This window comes from Schistocerca piceifrons, chromosome 7 (assembly GCF_021461385.2).
Source record: "Schistocerca piceifrons isolate TAMUIC-IGC-003096 chromosome 7, iqSchPice1.1, whole genome shotgun sequence".
Classification (NCBI taxonomy): Eukaryota; Metazoa; Arthropoda; class Insecta; order Orthoptera; family Acrididae; genus Schistocerca; species Schistocerca piceifrons.
The window spans coordinates 29,227,896-29,249,617 of record NC_060144.1 but is presented as its reverse complement, the minus strand read 5'-3'; the positions used below and the strand labels follow the sequence as shown (position 1 = coordinate 29,249,617).

Genomic DNA, 21,722 nt, shown 5'->3' with positions numbered 1-21,722 from the left:
TTAATTTTGTATACTGTGTGTATTGTTCATGCAAAATGCGTATGTAATATGTATATATTTTTGTTTAATAAACTGTGTCACACTATATATTCCTACTGAAGTTGCCTTTGTATGTTACTTTGTAATACTAAAAGAGATGCCTGTTTTTATGAATAAATTTACTGTACAGTACTTCTTTTTGGCAAATAAAAATGTACAGTTCGATTATCTGAACAGACCAGTTTTCCAAACACCCATGTCCCCCAATTACTTCGGATAATCGACGCTCTACTGTATTATGAAAAGGATAGTTGTTGCTCACCATATAGCAGAGATGCTGACTAGCAGATAGACACAACAAAAAGACTGTAACAAAATGAGCTTTCAGCCACCAAGACCCTTCTGACTTCAGCTGCTAGAGACTGTGGTCATGCGTGTGTGAGTTGCATTTGCATGAGAGAGAGAGAGAGAGAGAGAGAGGGAGAGAGAGAGAGAGAGAGAGAGAGAGAGTGTGTGTGTGTGTGTGTGTGTGTGTGTGTGTGTGTGTGTGTGTGTGTGTGTGTGTTTTTGCGAAAGGCCTTGGTGGCCAAAAGCTCATTTTGTGACAGTCTTTTTGTTGTGTCTATCTGCAACTCAACATCACTGCTATGTGGTGATAGGCAACTATCCTTTCCATAATATTACTACAGTCCATCCTGGAGTTTCCATTGTCTACACATTATGGTACAAGAGATAACTTGTTTTCCGTCTGTATAACAAAAATGATGCAAAGTGTTGCATTAAGAAAATCAGGAAGTGCAATCAATAAAACCGCATCTTCTGAGTGAGAAATAATCACTACCGGTGTACCAAAGGGATGAATATTGGGCCTACTCTTGATCTTGTTGTATGTAAATGATCTTCCATCATAGATTCAAGACTCAGAAATAGTTCTCTTTGTTGGCTATGCAAGTATTATAATTAAGCCTATTTGAGTAACTTCAACACTTGAAATTGTAAATAATATTTACTTGAAAATTAATAGCTCTCTGTAAATGGACAATTACTGAACTTAGATAAAATACAATAAGCGAAATGTGAGCAATAAACATCAGTTCAAACAAGCAAAGAACAGAAGCTTTTGATATGTGCTGTTACAAAAAATGTCTTATTGGTGTAGGTTGAAGTAATTATTCAGAGATGAAGAGTCCTGCACCGGATGGACTAGTATGGAGAACTGCATCAAAGCAACAACTCAACAACCTGTCATAGACATTCACCCTTGCATGTAAAATTCTGTTCTCAACCACAGTAGAGATGCATATTCTATACAGAAATTCTTTTTACTTGTAATATTATGGTTGTGAAATTTACAGATAATCCTAAATTCATTCTTATTATTAGCCACAAATACCATATGGAATATTGGCATGTAAGTGTCAGAATATCAGGATCCCTGGACCCCCAAAGACACTTCTGCATGATGTTCATTTATTAACTGTTGAAAAAATTCTTATTCCACACTACTCTAGAATAAAACTTTATTGACCTTAGCTGCATTGCCTCAGAAGATTGTGTCCTAGGACAGTACTGAGTGAAAGTATGCAAAGTATGCCAGCAATCCTGTCTGAAGGTCAACAGTACTAATATAAAATGGAATGACCTTACAAGCTCAGTCATAGTTCTCTGATAGTGCCCTGAGAAAATGCAGTGAGTCTACAAATGATACAGCTTAGAAATCACTTTGCATCCCATCTTAGATTATTGCTCAGGTATGTAGGAATCATACAAGATGATATAAATAGAGGATACTGAACATATACAAAGAAGTGCAGCACAAATGGGCACATGGTTGTTTGACTCATGATACAATTTTACAGGAATGTTTGAAAATCTAAACTGGCAGTCTCTTGAAGACAGCAACTATTGAAAGAAATCCTACTTAAAAAGCATCCAGATCTAATATATATCAAAGAATCTAGAGATACTCATCACTGCCTGTGAATTGTTCCCATAGGAATGGGAAGAGATAATTTGACTAATTACAATACAGACAGAGGCATTTAAGCAATCTTTCCCCCTGCGCAACTGGGATTGGAAATCTTAACTTGTGATACCTTGGTAAGTGCTCTCTAACATACACTTCATAGTAATTCGCATAGTATGTATGTACATGCAGATTTACTGTTCACCTTTTAGTCCTGTCATAAATTTCTATTCTCTGCAATAAAATTAAACACCTCTTAGTTATCTGGCCTCCCCGTCCAACGATCAGCGATTCTCTGTTGCACCAAATTTCAAAAGTTTCTGTTTTAGTTTATTTGAACTGTTTATTGTCCGCTTTTCACTTCTGTACACAGCTACATGATAGGCAAATACCTTCGGAAAAAGACTTCCTAATACTTAAATTTATATTCGATATCAACGAATTTCTCTTTTTCTGAAGGACACTCTTGGAATTAGAGATGATCTAATATATATGTACTTAAGATATCCTACAGCATTTCGGAAAACATAAAAACATGTAATTGGCATGTTATTTTATATCTTTCACTACAATTTCAAAATCAATATAGTTAATATTGTACGCCTCAAAATTCTATTTCTCAGTATTCCTACAAGTTTCAGACATCCTTTTAAGTTGGATTCTATCGTCTTCTACTTTTTGAAATAATTAAAATACTGGCTACTTGTATGTACGGTTCATAATCAGTTTCATATATACCGCGTACCATTCTTCGAATTATGTCGATGTTTGGTTTTTAAGATCGATTAGCTGCAACAGTGACGCCAACCATAGACAACGAATTGATGTAACAACTGCGTTGCAGTTAAATATTAACTGTAGAAATATTTTAGCTGTTGCTTTATGACATGCAAGTGCTGGTAGAGGAAATCATTTTCAGCAGTGGTAAATGTTCTGGATTTGAGTAATACCAGCTCATGGAAGATCTAATTTCCATGTGTCCGAAATTAGGGACTACAGTTTTATCGACATAATTACATAACCTTTAAACTGACAGTAATATTCGATTCTCAGAATTTGTTAATTTTGCAAACAATTCTCATGCTGTGTTGGTAGTTGTTGTTTGTCGCAAAAAAGAAGTGTTAAGCTGTAGTCGCATGTAAGGTTTGAAACAGCTATATGATATTCATTTAATGTATGAGCGATTTAGCCCATCTGTTATGAATTTAAGAATTTCTATTACTGTGAAAAATGAATTATTGTATGGGATGCCTACATGCAGGTTAGCCGTACATTGTTTGAATTTAAGACACCTTCTCGCTGCAAACATCTAGCTGCGACTAGAGAAAATTAAGTTCATCGGATTTCACTATAGGGCTAGTTGCATTATGTAGGTTTGTTGTAACGTGCTTCCATAGTATATTCGTACAGCTGTCCGTGAGTACTAACGTCATTCTGTTCTTCACACACCTTGCTGCCAGCTTAAAGAAACGCAAAATTAACCCAAAACCAATTTCATTGCCCTTGTTAGTTTTTCGTATTTCATGTGCTCGACGTGTAGGCCGACTGATTTTCAGCAGTGATTATCGTGTTTTACTAGGAGTAAATTCATCTCATTCCGTTTTGATGTCTGAGGGGGTAAACGCAAGAAAGTGCTGGTCCATAATAGTGTATTCCGAAATATTGCGTGTTATATGCGAAGTTAGATTTGTAGTAATCATGTTAGTTGAATGCATACTTGCTAAGAAAAACCAACGGTTGAAATGTACTCTAATGGAAATTAATCTTTCTGATGTTACACTCTGGTTCAGAACTGTGGTGTCGGAATCCATAAATTAGGACAATGGTGGTAGACTTCGTTTTCCAGACTTGTAGCATATTTTACTATCACTGCTGACACACAAAAATTTATAGTTGGTTATCAGTATTGTTGACTACATGAACCGTTGTTCCATGATTGGTCAAAGTTCCACTGATACATTAGCACCGGCTATATTTTTGTTTTTATCTAGTGTTATAATGTAACTGTAACGTTCATGTACTTAGTAAACAATAATAAATTTCATAATTTCTTTATATATGTGGACAATACTAGTGGATCTTCAACACACATTAATCCCCATTCCATGTTATTGAATAGAAAACTGACACTGTTACTAAAGTTGGACAAGAAGCGTCTGTTTGATTAACTATCTGTTCATCTGTCTTTCTGCCATATCTGAGAATAGTTTCATGAGATAAAATAAGTGTGTGCACTCACAGGTGCCTTTCAGAAAAAATGCGTGGCCACATACTTGTTCTCAACACATTCACTGTAGGCCTACTGCCCTATGAAACATGACAGTAGTAACAAGATATTACAGTTCAAAAATAACAACACTCAAAAATGTGTCATCCTGAGTAAAAATATCCCTGGCACAGAATTGAAAATTGTGGAACAATTATAACGTCAAATGGGAATCTTTGCCCACTGTCGACTGATATGTATTAGAATTTTCTAAAATATATTAGTTGGTTAACGTAAATAGAACAGTTATACACATACTGATAAAGTTTGCCTTTTGAAAATAAGATTTTGTCTGTGGATGCATAGAATTTGCTACCAAATTATTTACTTGGAATATTTTTCCATTTGTTTAGATGGGCATTGAATTAATTACCAGTACCTAAAGAAATTTAGTGTAATTATAAATTGTGCAGATATTTTTAATTTTTAGATGCTCATACTTTGTAATTATCAAACTTTTCTGTAGACTGAACAATATTCATGGCACATACTTCATTGGAAACTTTTTATATTATGTTAAATAATTCTTCCATCTCTTCTTGGTAAGGGTGTCCATATGATAGTTTTTAGAGGGTGGCGGGGAGGGGGGTGGGCTCTACCTGTAGGTAGTATTAATGTTTTGAAAGGTGAATGGCTTCTTATAGACAGACATAAGAAAAACTGAAAGTTACAACTCAGTTAAAGACATACCTAACACCAACTTCTAAATCATTTTCTTGAAAAACACTTAACTACACTATATGTTTTCCTGTGTCTGTGGGGAGGGGACGGCAAGCACTCCTCCCCCCCTCCCCCTCCACCCCAGGTATGGGTCCCTTGATTCTTGGTAGATCAGTTTCTCAATTATGAATAAAAAAACACGGTATTGTGTGTGTTTTGTAGTATTAATTTATACTGTTCACCATGTTTTCAGCTTAGGTTTTATGCAGATCCCCACTCTAATTTATCTTGTGAAAACCTGAATTACTGCTGCAGTCTACATCCATTTGAGCCTCCTTACAATATTCGTGACCAGGTCATGCTCTAAAATTTTTATCCACCACACATCCTTCAATTCCCAAAGTGGCCATTCCTTGATGCCTCGATTAGTCAGTTTGTGCCATAAATTTCTTTTTTTCTCCCAGTTTCATTCAGAACCATCTCTTTAGTTGTTCAATCTACCCATCTAATCTTCAGAATTTACAGCACCACATTTCAAAAGCTTATATTCTCTTCTTGTTTGAACAGCTTATTGTACATGTTTGTCATGTACAAGGCTACAGTCCACAGAAATACTTTCAGAAAGGACTTCCTAACACTTAAATTTATATTGACTGTTCACAAATTTTTCTTTTTTAGAAATGCTTTTGTTGCTTTTTCCTGGCTGTAATTTACATCCTCTTTACTTTGGCCCACATCACTTATGTTGGGGCCCAAATAGCAACCTTCTAATACTGTGTGTGTCTAATTCCCTCAACAACACCTAATTTAACTTGGCTATGTTCCATTACTCTTGTTTAACATTTGTTGATGTTCATCTTATATTCTCTTTCCATTCTATTCAACTGCTTTTCCAATTCCTTTGCCATCTCTGACAATTACAATACCAACATCAAAGTTTTTATTTCTTCCTCCTGAACTTCAATTCCCTTTCTAAATTTCTGCATGGTTTCCTTTACTGCTTGTTAAATATTCAGATTGAATAACATTTGGGATACAATACTGTCCCACTCCTTTCTCAGTTACTACTTTCCTTTCATGTTGATGGACTTTGGTAATGGCAGTCTGTGTACTGTACAAGACGTAAATAAATATTTGCTCCCTGTGTTTTATCCGTGCTACTTTAAAAATTTCAGCGTGTAGTCCAGTCAGTATCGTCAAAAACTTTCTCTAAATCTACAAATGCTACAAAGGTTTACCTTTCTTCTACCAATCTTCTCAGATAAGACATTAGGTCAGTATTGTCTCATGTTTTTCTACATATCTCGGGAGCCCAAACTGATCTTCCCCAAGGTCTGCTTCTACCATTTTTTCTGTTCTTCTGTAAATAATTTGTGTCAGTATTTTGCAGCCATGATTTGTTAAGTTGATGGTTCAATAGTATTCAAACCTGGTAGCAAGTACCTTCTTTGGAACTGGAATTTTTACATTCGTGAAGTCTGAAGGTATGTCCTCTATCTCTTATATCATGCACACAAAGTGGAATAGTGCTGTTATGACTGGCTCTCCCAAGTCTCTCCCTGATTAAAAAGGAATGTCATCTACTACAAGGTCCTTGTTTCCACCTAAGTCTTTCAATTCCCTCTTAGATTTTCACAGTATCACATTTCCCATCTCATCTTCACCTTCTTCCTCCCCTCTTTTTTATAATATTGTCCCATATTTGTTTCCCCTATACAGACACACTACATATTTCTTTCAGCTTTTATATCTTCCTTGATTAGTACTGGTCTGCCACCGGAGCTGTTGATATTCATACAGCTGCTTCTGGTGAAGTTTTTATATACTGTAACCTCACTTTCTTCCACAGTAGCACAACATACCATACCCAAAATTACGCATTTTGGAGAGATCTTTAATGCAGTACACTAGAACTGCATAATTTCATAACTTACTAGCATAAATTTGACAGCCACCAGACTCAACGTACTAACTTTGTAAGGATTGAAATCAGGATGGTTGCTGCTTGATTTGTTTCTGTCAGCCATTCACAGTGAGTACAGGTGACACGGTCTATTCAGCCAGTCACAAGTGAGCGAAGAACCCATGATCTAGTCATCCAACCATGACTTTTCTGTCACATGATGTGAATATATACAGTTTAAGAACAAGCATATCTACGCATTGACATACAGGGTGGTCCATTGATCATGACCAGGCCGAATAACTCACGAAATAAGCATCAAACAAAAAACCACAAAGAACAAAACTTGTCTAGCTTGAAGGGGGAAACCAGATGGCGCTATGGTTGGCCCACTAGATGGCGCTGCCATAGGTCAAACGGATATCAACTGTGTTTTTTTAAATAGGAACCCCCATTTTTTATTACATATTCGTGTAGTACGTAAAGAAATATTAATGTTTTTGTTGGACCATTTTTTTTAGCTTTGTGATAGATGGCACTGTAATAGTCACAGACGTATGGCTCAAGATTTTAGACGAACAGTTGGTAACAGGTAGGTTTTTTAAATTAAAATACAGAACATAGATACGTTTGAACATTTTATTTCGGTTGTTCCAATGTAATACATGTATCTTTGTGAACTTATCATTTCTGAGAACGCATGCTGTTACAACGTGATTACCTGTAAATACCACATTAATGCAATAAATGCTCAGAATTATGTCCATCAGCCTCAATGCATTTGGCAATAAGTGTAACGACATTCCTCTCAACAGCGAGTAGTTCGCCTTCCATAATGTTCGCACATGCATTGACAATGCACTGACGCATGTTGTCAGGCGTTGTCGGTGGATCACAGTAGCAAATATCCTTCAACTTTCCCCACAGAAAGAAATCCGTAACATCAGTAGAACATTACGTAGGAAATCAGCATACATTGCACCATTTAGATAGCCATCGATGAAATGGGGGCCAATTATCCTTCCTCCCATAATGCCGCATCCATACATTAACCCGCCAATGTTGCTGATGTTCCACTTGTCACAGCCATCGTGGATTTTCCGTTGCCCAATAGTGCATATTATGCCATTGTTGGTGAATGACGCTTCGTGCATGCATGCAAAAAATATGTCATCTTCCCATAATTTCTCGTGTGCCCAGTGGCAAAACTGTACACGAAGTTCAAAGTCGTCGGCATGCAATTCCTGGTGCATATAAATATGGTACGGGTGCAATCGATGTTGATGTAGCATTCTCGACACCGACTTTTTTTAGATTCCTGATTCTGGCGCAATTTGTCTGCTACTCATGTGCGGATTAGCCGCGACAGCAGCTAAAACACCTACTTGGGCATCATTATTTTGTTGCAGGTCGTCGTTGACGTTTCAAATGTGGCTGAACATTTTCTGTTTCCTTAAATAACATAAATATCTGGCGAACGGTCCGGACACTTGGATGATGTCGTCCAGGATACCGAGCAGCGTACATAGCATGCCCATTGGGCATTTTGGTCACAATAGCCATACATCAACTTGATATCGACCTTTTCTGCAATTGGTAAACAGTCCATTTTAACATGGATAATGTATCATGAAGCAAATACCATCCGCACTGGCGGAATGTTACGTGATACCACGTACTTATACGTTTGTGACTATTACAGCCCCATCTATCACAAAGCGAAAAAAGTGGTCCAACTAAAACATTCATATTTCTTTACGTAATACATGAATATGTAATAAAAAATGAGGGTTTCTATTTTAAAAAATGCAGTTTATATCCGTTTGACCTATGGCAGCACCATTTAGGAGGCCAACCATAGCGCCATCTGGTTTCCCCCTTCAAGCTAGACGAGTTTTGTTCTTTGTAGTTTTTTCGTTTGATGCTTATTTCGTGAGATATTTGGCCCGGTCACTATCAATGGACCACCCTTATATTATGTATACAAGGTATCCCAAAAAAGATAACAACACATAGTATATTGTGCAGGAAGGCACACTAATCAGTTTTCAAGAAGGAACCCATATCTGGAAACACACGGCTTCGGCACTGGAGGGCATCAGAGTCTCAGATGGGTGTGTGTTGCACATTATGTAAATAAACCCAACATGAGTAGAACATCGAACTGTTTTCATTAAAAATAGGCTTCGAACTGTGTATCTCCTACATCAATGTCGAGTCTACATCAGCAGTGCTGAGCCTCACGCACATGAGACAGTATTTGCCTCTATCTTTGATGTATTTCAGTTGCTTTGTGGATCCTACCGTTAAGGTCTTCTGGGTCATTCCATGGTAACTCACGTTACTAAGTGATGTTTATATTAAAGTTTTGGGCAATTAACAGAAGGAAATGTTTCTATTAAATATTTTTATACCTCAAAACATACTTTATACAAAATGCTCTATAAACCTATATCACAATAATTGTTACATCACTATATGATAAATAAAATACTAAAGTCTGCTCTGTTTTATGTGAACATTTCTTGTAAGTTTTACACACAATACCAGTAGATCTTATAAGTATTTTAACAAAGTTCCAAACATTTAATCCTTAATAAAATAAATATTAAAACATATTGAACACACAAATCACATTACGACATACGGTAACTCACGTTACATTGTCACAGATAAGTCAAACTTGAAAAAAAAAAAAAACCACACACATGGGAATTTACACTTGGAGGGTACCACTTTTCTGACAAGCTTGTCTTAAGTGTAGTATATCTCATTGTTAATTTCACACCACTTCCAAAGCTTCCCATCTTTCATCATAACATCAACTATAAACTCACCATTTTCAATTTTAGTAACATTACCTGGAAAATATGAATTGTCATATTTTGCCACCACCCAGTCATCTACTTGTATATCTAGTGATTTTTCTGTTCTGTTATCGTTTTCCTCTGCAGCAGATAAAGTGGTGTGTCCTACAACTTCATTGTTATAGAGTTCCAAGTGATGAATTTTAGAAATGTTCAAGAAAGGCTTGCAGTTCTCGATTAAGGCCGAGAGATGTAGTTTTTTGCTTCTTTGGCTAAAGTCTTCTTCACCCATAAAAACTGTTGTCACATTAGAAGAAGAATTCAACAACGCTTTTACAAAATCTGTTGCATTATTTACAACACATTTCCTGCTTTTCACACGAGACCAAACTTGGCGTTTGACAGCCCTACCAATTCCATCCATTGGCCCCTTCCCATGAGAAGTTGCAAAATACTTCCATGATATTCTTTTGGCATGAATCTTGCTTAGAACTTTTATGTTGTAGTTGTTGTTGTTGTTGTTGTTGTTGTTGTGGTGGTGGTCTTCAGTCCTGAGACTGGTTTGATACAGCTCTCCATGCTACTCTATCCTGTGCAAGCTTCATTATCTCCCAGTACCTACTGCAGCCTACATCCTTCTCAATCTGCTTAGTGTATTCATCTCTTGGTCTTCCTCTACGATTTTTACCCTCCACGCTGCACTCCAGTACTAAATTGGTGATCCCTCGATGCCTCAGAACATGTCCTACCAACCGTTCCCTTCTTCTAGTCAAGTTGTGCCACAAACTCCTCTTCTCCCCAATTCTATTCAATACCTCCTCATTACTTTTGTGATCTACCCATCTAATCTTCAGAATTCTTCTGTAGCAGCACATTTCGAAAGCTTCTATTCTCTTCTTGTCCAAACTATTTATTGTCCATGTTTCACTTCCATACATGGCTACACTCCATACACATAATTTCAGAAATGACTTCCTGACACTTAAATCTATACTCGATGTTAACAAATTTCTCTTCCTCAGAAACGCTTTCATTGCCATTGCCAGTCTACATTTTATACCCTCTCTACTTCGACCATCATCAGTTATTTTGCTCCCCAAATAGCAAAACTCCTTTACTACTTTAAGTGACTCATTTCCTAATCTAATTCCCTCAGCATCACCCGACTTAATTCGACTACATTCCATTATCCTCGTTTTGCTTTTGTTTATGTTCGTCTCCTTTCAAGACACTGTCAATTCCGTTCAACTGCTCTTCCAAGTCCTTTGCTGTCTCTGACAGAATTACAATGTCATCGGCAACCTCAAAGATTTTATTTCTTCTCCCTGGATTTTAATACCTACTCCAACTTTTTCTTTCGTTTCCTTTACTGCTTGCTCAATATACAGATTGAATAACATCGGGGACAGGCTACAACCCTGTCTCACTCCCTTCCCAACCACTGCTTCCCTTTCATGCCCCTCGACTCTTATAACTACCATCTGGTTTCTGTACAAATTGTAAATAGCCTTTCGCTCCCTGTATTTTACCCCTGCCACCTTCAGAATTTGAAAGAGAGTATTCCAGTCAACATTGTCAAAAGCTTTCTCTAAGTCTACAAATGCTAGAAACGTAGGTTTGCGTTTCCTTAATCTATTTTCTAAGAAAAGTCGTAGGGTCAGTATTGCCTCACGTGTTCCAACATTTCTACAGAATCCAAACTGATCTTCCCTGAGGTCAGCTTCTACCAGTTTCTCCATTCGTCTGTCAAGAATTCGCGAAAGTATTTTGCAGCTGTGACTTCTTAAACTGATAGTTTGGTAATTTTCACATCTATCAACACTTGCTTTCTTTGGGATTGGAATTATTATATTCTTCTTGAAGTCTGAGGGAATTTCGCCTGTCTCACACATCTTGCTCGCCACACGGTAGAGTTTTGTCAGGACTGGTTCTCCCAAGGCTGGCTGTAATTCTAATGGAATGTTGTCTACTCCCAGGGCCTTGTTTCGACTTAGATCTTTCAGTGCTCTGTCAAACTCTTCACGCAGTATCATATCTCCCATTTCATCGTCATCTACATCCTCTTCCATTTCCACAATATTGTCCTCAAGAACATTGCCCCTGTATAGACCCTCTATATACTCCTTCCATCTTTCTGCTTTCCCTTCTTTGCTTAGAACTGGGTTTCCATCTAAACTCTCGATATTCCTGCAAGTGGTTCTCTTTTCTCCAAAGGTCTCTTTAATTTTTCTGTAGGTAGTATCTATCTTACCCCTCATGTCATGAGATAAGCCTCTACATCCTGACATTGTCCTCTAGCCATCCCTGCTTAGCCATTTTGTACTTCCTGTCGATCTCATTTTTGAGACGTTTGTATTCCTTTTTGCCTGCTTCATTCACTGCATTTTTGTATTTTCTCATTTCATCAATTAAATTCAGTATCTCTTCTGTTACCCAAGGATTTCTACTAGCCGTCGTCTTTTTACCTACTTGATCCTCTGCTGCCTTCACTACTTCATCCCTCAGAGCTACCCATTCTTCTTGTACTGTATTTCTTTCCCCCATTCCTGTCAATTGTTCCCTTATGCTCTCCCTGAAACTCTGTACAACCTCTGGTTTAGTCAGTTTATCAGGGCCCATCTCGTTAAATTCCCACCTTTTTGCAGTTTCTTCAGTTTTAATCTACAGGTCATAACCAATAGATTGTGGTCAGAGTCCACATCTGCCCCTGGAAATGTCTTACAATTTAAAACCTGGTTCCTAAATCTCTGTCTTACCATTATATAATCTATCTGAAACCTTCTAGTATCTCCAGGGTTCTTCCATGCATACAACCTTCTTTCATGATTCTTGAACCAAGTGTTAGCTATGATTAAGTTATGCTCTGTGCAAAATTCTATCAGGCGGCTTCCTCTTTCATTTCTTAGCACTACTCCATATTCACGTACTATGTTTCCTTCTCTTCCTTTTCCTACTGTTGAATTCCAGTCACCCATGACTGTTAAATTTTCGTCCTCTTCACTACCTGAATAATTTCTTTTATCTCATCATACGTTTCATAAATTTCTTCATCATCTGCAGAGCTAGTTGGCATATAAACTTGTACTACTGTCGTAGGCATGGGCTTCGTGTCTATCTTGGCCACAATAATGTGTTCACTATGCTGTTTGTAGTAGCTTACCTGCACTCCTATTTCTTTTTTTCATTATTAAACCTACTCCTGCATTACCCCTATTTGATTTTGTGTTTAGAACCCTGTGTTCACCTGACCAAAAGTCTTGTTCCTCCTGCCACCAAACTTCACTAATTCCCACTATATCTAACTTTAACCTATCCATTTCCCTTTTTAAATTTTCTAACGTACCTGCCCAATTAAGGGATCTGACATTCCACGCTCCAATCCGTAGAACACCAGTTTTCTTTCTCCTGATGACGACGTCCTCTTGAGTAGTCCCCGCCCGGAGATCAGAATGGGGGACTATTTTACCTCCGGAATATTTTACCCAAGAGGATGCCATCATCATTTAATCATACAGTAAAGCTGCATGCCCTTTGGAAAAATTACGGCTGTAGTTTCCCCATGCTTTCAGCCGTTCGCAGTACCACAACAGCAAGGCTGTTTTGGTTAGCGTTACAAGGCCAGATCAGCCAATCATCCAGACTGTTGCCCCTGCAACTACTGAAAAGGCTGCTGCCCCTCTTTAGGAACCATACGTTTGTCTGGCCTCTCAACAGATACCCCTCCATTGTGGTTGCATCTATGGTACAGCTATCTGTATCGTTGAGGCATGCAAGCCTCCCCACCAACGGCAAGGTCCATGGTCCATGGGGGGAGGGGGGGGGGGGGGGGAGGAACTTTTATAGTCTCTGCAATATATCTGTTTTTAAACTGGGAAGCAGGATCATCTGACCAGATTGTAACTTACCTAATATGTTCTGGTAGTTCTTCAAGAAGTCTATCAACATAGGTAATGACAGTGTTCTTTGTGTGATTCAGATTATCAGCTACCAACACATAGGGGTGAGAAGTACCTGAATGCCAAATCATGACAGTAAAAATACTAATTTGATTCTGCTGCCAATGTGCACTTTGTATATCATCTTGACTTGCACATGTAAAATTTTCAGAAATATCGATTTACATCATGGCAGTTAGCATCGCAGAAGGCAGTGATTCCTTATCACTCTGATAGTTCTTTGATTGTTCTCTCTTAAAGTAGCAGTGCTCTAAAAATTTAGGTCCCATTGTAAGAATATGATCAATAAGATTCTGTAATTTACCTTCTTCCTCTACTTCCAAAATTCTGCCATCACTCTCCTGCCACACATACCACTTCAGGCCATACTCTTGTACACCAGTACATAAATCAAGAAGTTTAGCTGCCAATAAATCTTTACATTTCATGCACTTTCCCAACCAACAATCGGCTGTAGGCTCTGCACACACACAAAATTCTGGCCAGTTACTGGTGTACTTAGCTATTTGAGGTACTATGCTATGAAGAGAGTTAACTGCACAGATGAAATTCTCATGATATCTGCAGAGACACACTGCAGTAGCCACCAGAAAGATCGCGGGAGGCGCAAGTAGAGTCCCGTCCACCAAAGGGCATGCGAGAATCCGGACACGACCTCTGCCGGCGTAACAACAACAACAACAACAACAACTGAGGCAGCACGGGCCGTGTCCAGTCAGTTAACATCGGCCATGCCTAGGACACAGTCCCGGTCTATGCTAAGTGAAGTGCTACGTAAACGTGAACAGTGTTATTACACAATTGGCGACGAGTAGGGTCGTTCTTTCGCGTGTTGGGTCGTTGTTCCGGTTTTGCAGCTTCTCCACGGCATGGAGGATTTAGTGCGGGTTTTGGTCGAGCAGCAGACAGAGCTCATGGCCACCATGAAACAAGTGCTTCCGGTGTTGCTCTCCACGCAGTCTGCTCCAGCGCCGTTCCCTCCTCCCTTTCCACCGTGTGACGAGACGGCAGAGGATTGGGACGCATATGAACATCGCCTTCGGCAGCATTTCCAGGCGTTTCATGTTGCCGATGTGGAGGTATGTCGTGCTCTCTTCTTGTCTTGGATATCTCCCTCGCTGTATCAAGCTAGGGCCGTTGCAGGAACCCTCGTCCTTGTCTTTTGACGCATTGTGTTCATTGCTGTCTTCATATTATTGCCGCCGCACGCATGTTGTGGCGGCTGGGGTCGAGTTCTATCAATGCAAGAAACAGCTCCATCAGTCTTACCGGGTTAGGGCTGCTACCCTGCACGGTCTTAGTCGCAAGTGTCATTTTGTCACGGAGCAGTCGCGAGAGTCGTATGCCCACGTTATGGTACGCGACGTCATTGTTCGTTCGGCCCCTGATAGGGAGGTCCGGCAACAGGCCCTGCAGTTAGAAGACCCTTCCCTTGAGGAAGTCCTGTCCATTGCTCAATCGTATGAAGTCTCTCATGCCGCAGGTCAACAGCTGGAATTGTGGTGCGATGTCGCGGCGGTTCAGGGCGGCGCGTCCGCGTTCACTGTGTTCGGGGTGGACGACGTGCGAGCGGTACAATCCGGCCGTTACGGCCGCTCCCGCACGGCGTGTAGACAGAATTCCGGCCGCCGGCTCTATACCTTGCAGGCGGGGGACCGGGTGGTACGTCGTCACCAAAATCAGCTACGTCCACGTTTGGGCACCCACCCTCCGACCTCTCGGACACCGGCTTCGCCATTGCCGGCACACGTGTTGGTTTCTCAGGGGACGTTACCGCCTCTCCCTGCTGTGACTCTGCTGCACTGCGATGGTTCTCAGCCTTGGCAGTCTTCAGTAGCTCCAGCACCGGCATCGCCATCGTTTGAGATGCCCCAGCGAGAACCGGCCCCCCTCGCAGGCCCGGTTTCTCAGGAGGCTGGTTCACCTGTGGTGGTCCCTTCCCCATCGTCCCCGCCACTGGGTCTTGCTCCTCCCGAGGTGGAACTGGATCGGGAGTTCGACAGCTTGTCACTCGTTCTGTCCCGGGCTCCGGTGGTGGGACGACGGGGGCCTCTTCGTGTGGGTCACTTCCAGCCGTATTCAAACGTTCCGGCTCGAGGGTTGGCAGATCCCCTCGACTCCGGCCTTCCAATGGATGTGGAGGTCATCGCTCCTGCCCGACGCTCCACCTTCCGACGCAGTGGATCACAGTGGCTTCACCCCCCGAAGGAGGAGGAGTGCAGTAGCCACCAGAAAGATCATGGGAGGCGCACATCGGCACAGCGCGTCATGGACGGTAGTTGCCGCAAGTAGAGTCCTGTCCACCAGAGGGCACACGAGAATTCGGACGCGACCTCTGCCGGTGTTACAACAACAACTCAGGCAGCACGGGCCATGCCCAGTCAGTTAACATCAGCCATGCCTAGGACACAGTCCCAGTCTATGCTAAGTGAAGTGCTACGTAAACGTAAACAGTGTTATTACACACACATTGTGTGGAAGTTTATTGGCAAGCATGACATGTTTGGGTACTAATTCTGCGAATTTACTTTTACCAACCACTTTGCCATTTTCTTTACAAAACATTGCATGGGTTTCTTTCAAAGGAAACATCCAGTGTCGTACTAGCAAGTTACTCTTACCTTTCTCATCATTTACAGTCACAACATCTTTGCGTCCAGGGGCCTGTCTGCTAATGTCATCCCTTTCATAAGATTTGCTTACTGCACTTAGTATTTCATCACTTATTTTTTGTTTAGAGATTCCTTCTACTTCTAAAGGTTCAACAAATGTATGATACAACCTTCTAATAACACATTTTTGTTTTGTGGGTGATGCTGGAAGTACACGTTTCTCTTTCGATATGGCTTTTCCCAATGAAGACCATATTTTTATATGGTGGAGAGGCAGAACTACTTGGTGTAGCTGAAGATGCTTCCTTTAGCCGCTTCATGTACTTGGCAACTCTTTCTTTAATATTCCGTTTCCTGTCTGCAGCAGTCCTTTCTTGTTCTCTTTTACTCAAAAATTTTTCCTATTCCTGCTTCTTTTTCTGGAATTTTCTCATAGTTTCCTTGTGTTTGATTTTACACTCTTCATATCTGCCTTCATCTTTCAATTTCTGCCTTCTTCTTCTCCTCATCTTTTCAGCTGCACTTACAGGCATTCTGCAAAAATTGCAAATTGTTGTAAAGTAGAAATAGCTATTCCCTATGGGATTTGGAAGGAAGATTGAAGGAATTAGAAGAAGAGGACATTAGAGGATGAGATGGATCGATGGCATCACAGAAGCAATGTGTTCCAACCTGGAAGGTCTACGGGAGAAAGTGCAAGACAGGAAAAAGTGGCGTGATTTGGTTCATGGGGTCACGAAGAGTCGGAACCGACTAAACGAATAGAGAGAGAGAGAGAGAGAGATGGGATTTGGAGATAAATATACATTAAATATGTTGAAATATATTGTTAGTTGTGTTGTATGTAATTGAGAACCAATCTGACTGCTCAAAATTATAATTAATCCTACAAACATTCTGGTAACTCATGTTACATAAATAAAGGTAACTCACATTACGTGAATTAAATATCCTATACCAGGAGAAGGCTTCCAGGAGGAAATTTATTTGAGACACCAAATTATCGGGTACACTTATGTGAAGGACAGCATGGCATATAAGTTTCTACACTTTAATGTATTTTGTGAAAATCGTTAAAAAATTGGCATTTGGTAACTCATGTTACACTTTTGGGTTAGGTTATATAAATGTTTTTGTATTTATCATGCATAAATTGTTTGCTTCTAAAAAATATACCAAAAAGAAGAAGAAGTTATGCACTTTAAAGTGATACATAAACCAAAAGAATTATTACAAATTTCATGATTTTTTTCTTTCCTTGAAATTGATCAAATCTTCTGCATGAACAAACTCAACAATATAGCCTTAAAAACAATGGCTCCCACAAGTAAATAGTAGGTTTTGGAGGGAAAAAATCAATCTTGCCAACAAAATTCAATGCCCAACCTACATATGTAACAGGGGAAAATATTTCCACAGAAAAATTAATTTTTTGATAATGATTCCTCGTTTACATGGAATGACCCTTCTGTTGATGTTATATGTGTACCATACTCCATACTCTTCATACTGCACCACAGAAAATAAGGAGTGTCACATCAGACAACCATGGTGGCTGTGGAACTGGTTCACCTGTTGGTACAGGTCAACCAGTTCCACAGCCACCATGATCACCTGATCTGACACTTCTTATTTGGTATATCCATTGACTGGTATAATGTATACGTTGGGTAGATAAAGAAATCTACTCACCAAGCAGTGGCAGGAAAACACACGCAGGCTTTGCTTGTGCAAGTTTTTGGAGCCATTGGCTCCTTCTTCCAGAAGAAGGGGTGAAGGGAAAGAAACTGGAGAGGTTTAGGAAAAGAGGTAGAGTTCGGAAAAGATACCCAGAATCTCGGGTCAGAAGAGACTTACGGACTGTAAGTCTCCCTTGACCCAGGGTTCTTCGTGACTTTTCTGAACTCTACACCTTCTCCTTTCGCATAATCTTTAGAGAATCTTACAAGTATCTCATCTGGTCCTGATACCTTTCCACTACTAAGCAATTGTAGTTGTTTTTCTATTCTGCAATCAGTTATCTCAATATCTGCCCTTTCGACATTCATACCACTATTGAGAGGAGGAACAGTGTTACGATCTTCTGTGTCGAAACAGTTTCAGAGGACGAAATTCAGTATTTTGGCCTCCTGTCTTCGATCTTCCATTTTGGGCCAGTATGGTCACTGTAAGACCCTTTGGTCTAGGGTTAGCGTCTTTCATTCGTAATCAAAATGTCTTCAGTCCTGGGTTCAAATCCTGCCGCTGCTTAAATTTTGATTAATAATCAGTATTTGCAGCGCAAGACTTCCGGCATAAGAAGTCACCCTCATTCTGGCAGCTGCCTTGTCAAAGAGGGTGGAGGAGTGGACAGAGGATCAGGGCACTCTCTTAACCTTGGGGTAGGAAACTGCCCCTAAAGGCAGAAGAATCAGCAATGATCAACAGCATGAGGGTGCAGAAGGCAATGGAAACCATTGCATTGAGGACATATAACACGTATTCACAGGACATGTTGCCTGTAATTGAAGTGTCATGATGATCTCTCCATTGGCAAAATATTCCGGAGTAGTTCCCCATTCGGATCACCGGGAGGGGGCTGCCAAGGGGGATGTTACCACGAGAAAAAGATTGAATAGCCAGCGAAAGGATAACATTGTACAAGTCGGGGTGTGGAATGTCAAAAGCTTGAACGTGGCAGGGAAACTAGAAAATCTGAAAAGGGAAATGCAAAGTCTCAGTCTAGCTATAGCAGGGGTCAGTGAAGTGAAGTGGAAAGAAGACAAGGATTTCTGGTCAGGTGAGTATAGGGTAATATCAACAGAAGCAGAAAATGGTATAACGGGAGTAGGATTTGTTATGAACTGGAAGGTAGGGCAGAAAGTGTGTTACTGTGAACAGTTCAGTGACGGGGTTGTTTTTATCAGAATCGACAGCAAACCAACACTGACAACGATAGTTCAAGTATACATGCCAATGTCACAAGCTGAAGATGAAGAGATAGAGAAAGTGCATAAGGATATTGAAAGGGTAATACAGTATGTAAAGGGGGATGAAAATCTAATAGTCATGGGGGACTGGAATGCAGTTGTAGGGGAAGAAGTAGAAGAAAAGGTTGCAGGAGAATATGGGTTTGGGACAAGGAATGAGAGAGGAGAAAGACCAATTGAGTTTTGTAACAAATTTCAACTAGTAATAGCAAATATTATGTTCAGAAATCAAAAGAGGAGGAGGTATACGTGGAAAAGACTGGGTGATATGGGAAGATTTCAGTTAGATTACATCATGTTTCATATGTTTGTTTATTAGCTGTTCAGCATGTTTACCACACAATTGGCTGTGTCAAAATACATTTTACGGATTTTATAAAAGTATAGTTGTTACTAATTTTTACATTTTACATTCATGCACATACATCTTTTTAGTTGGTAGTAATTTGTACGAAATTGCTGTTTAAATTTCGTTAAAGAATAAAATTTGCTTTTAAGTTAATTTTCTTTACCTTACTTTCTTTGCGTGCGAACTTTGTTGTAGAACCTCTCTCTTATTTACGTGTGGTAATAAAAATTTTCACTTTCAAAAGAATTACGTACATTTAAAAATTATGTGAACTCATATTAACTGATTAAGAATATTTGGTTGAAAATTAAATTCTTTACATCATTCGGCCTTGGCACACATTTTCTAAATGCAGTGGATTTTTTGTTAAATATTTTTACTGAATTCTTTCCCGGCGTTAGCTTTTGAACACGAGATTATCACTATTAGCGGAAAATGGTTAATTATTACCAAGCCGACATTTAATTATCACTGATCAAACCTACTTCGCTATACATTAAAGTTATTTGAAAGAACCAAAATTGTTAAATTTCAATGTTAACTATCCGTCTAAGAATGCACAAATGTGTAACTATTTTTTAAAATCTCCTAACACTCAGTCTCTGGATCGCTGTAAAAGCAGTGGTTGGGAAGGGAGTAAGACAGGGTTGTAGCCTCTCCCCGATGTTATTCAATCTCTATATTGAGCAAGCAGTAAAGGAAACAAAAGAAGAATTTGGAGTAGGTATTAAAATCCATGGAGAAGAAATAAAAACTTTGAGGTTCGCCGATGACATTGTAATTCTGTCAGAGACAGCAAAGGACTTGGAAGAGCAGTTGAACGGAATGGATGGTGTCTTGAAGGGAGGATATAAGATGAACATCAACAAAAGCAAAACGAGGATAATGGAATGTAGTCAAGTCGGGTGATGCTGAGGGTATTAGATTAGGAAATGAGACACTTAAAGTAGTAAAGGAGTTTTGCTATTTGGGGAGCAAAATAACTGATGATGGACGAAGTAGAGAGAATATAAAATGTAGACTGGCAATGTCAAGGAAAGCGTTTCTGAAGAAGAGAAATTTGTTAACATCGAGTATAGATTTAAGTGTCAGGAAGTTATTTCTGAAAGTATTTGTATGGAGTGTAGCCATGTATGGAAGTGAAACATGGACGGTAAATAGTTTGGACAAGAAGAGAATAGAAGCTTTTGAAATGTGGTGCTACAGAAGAATGCTGAAGATTAGATGGGTAGATCACATAACTAATGAGGAAGTATTGAATAGGATTGGGGAGAAGAGAAGTTTGTGGCACAACTTGACCAGAAGAAGGGATCGGTTGGTAGGACATGTTCTGAGGCATCAAGGGATCACCAATTTAGTATTGGAGGGCAGCGTGGAGGGTAAAAATCGTAGGGGGAGACCAAGAGATGAATACACTAAGCAGATTCAGAAGGATGTAGGTTGCAGTAGGTACTGGGAGATGAAGAAGCTTGCACAGGATAGAGTAGCATGGAGAGCTGCATCAAACCAGTCTCAGGACTGAAGACCACAACAACAACAACAATTTGTACATTTACTCATATCATCATTTTACATATACATAAATACTTATAAATACATAAACTTCTTACTAATCAGACAATTTCAGCAATAATCATTATACAGTTTACGTTCAAGAATTAATTATACGGTTTTACGCGTTTAGTTAATGGTAGTTACATTATCTCTTTGTTTATGCATTCCTTCCAAATTACTTCCAAGTTGAGTAGTATGCTTAAATTTAAAAAGGGTTAGGGTTTTGACGGACTGTGGCAGTTTATTATATAACTTTAGACTTAGGTGTTTGTGACTGTTGTGTGTCAGTGACAGCCTAGAATGCTGTATATCAAGGATGCAGTTGTTTCGATTGCTGTGCAAATGTAAATTCATTCTCTGTGTAAATTGTTGTACATTTTCTTTTACGTATATTAAGCAGTTATACATATAGAGACTTGGGAGTGTCATTATGTAATATGCTGAAGTGCTCCTTACATGTTTCTGTTGGACCCAATCCTTGTATACATCTAATTGCTTGTTTTTGCCATTTGAAGACACAGTTAGTGCCTGGTGAATTACCCCATAACTGAATCCTGTATTGTAGCTGTGACTGAAAGAATGCATAGTAGCAATGCATCAATAAACTTTTACGGACAGAATATCTTAATTTATATAGCAGGAATATTGTGTGTGCAAGTTTGCCCGTCAGATAGCTTATATGGTCATCCCTTGAGAGTTTT

At 39.5% G+C, this 21,722-nt stretch overlaps 1 protein-coding gene across 3 annotated transcripts in view; it reads left to right on the top strand.

Moving 5' to 3' along the window:
* Window positions 1-2,747: 2,747 nt before the first annotated feature.
* The window catches only part of LOC124804903 (trans-1,2-dihydrobenzene-1,2-diol dehydrogenase-like), a 104,025-nt gene continuing 85,050 nt past the window's right edge, over window positions 2,748-21,722 (top strand). Inside the window, exon 1 of one of the 3 annotated variants that reach the window (XM_047265278.1) lies at window positions 2,748-2,869. Coding sequence is in view for 1 of the 3 variants with exons in the window: in XM_047265276.1 (XP_047121232.1) it covers window positions 3,201-3,206 (6 nt within the window). In the remaining 2 variants the exon portion in view is untranslated. The other 2 variants (XM_047265277.1, XM_047265276.1) reach the window with 2 other exon arrangements.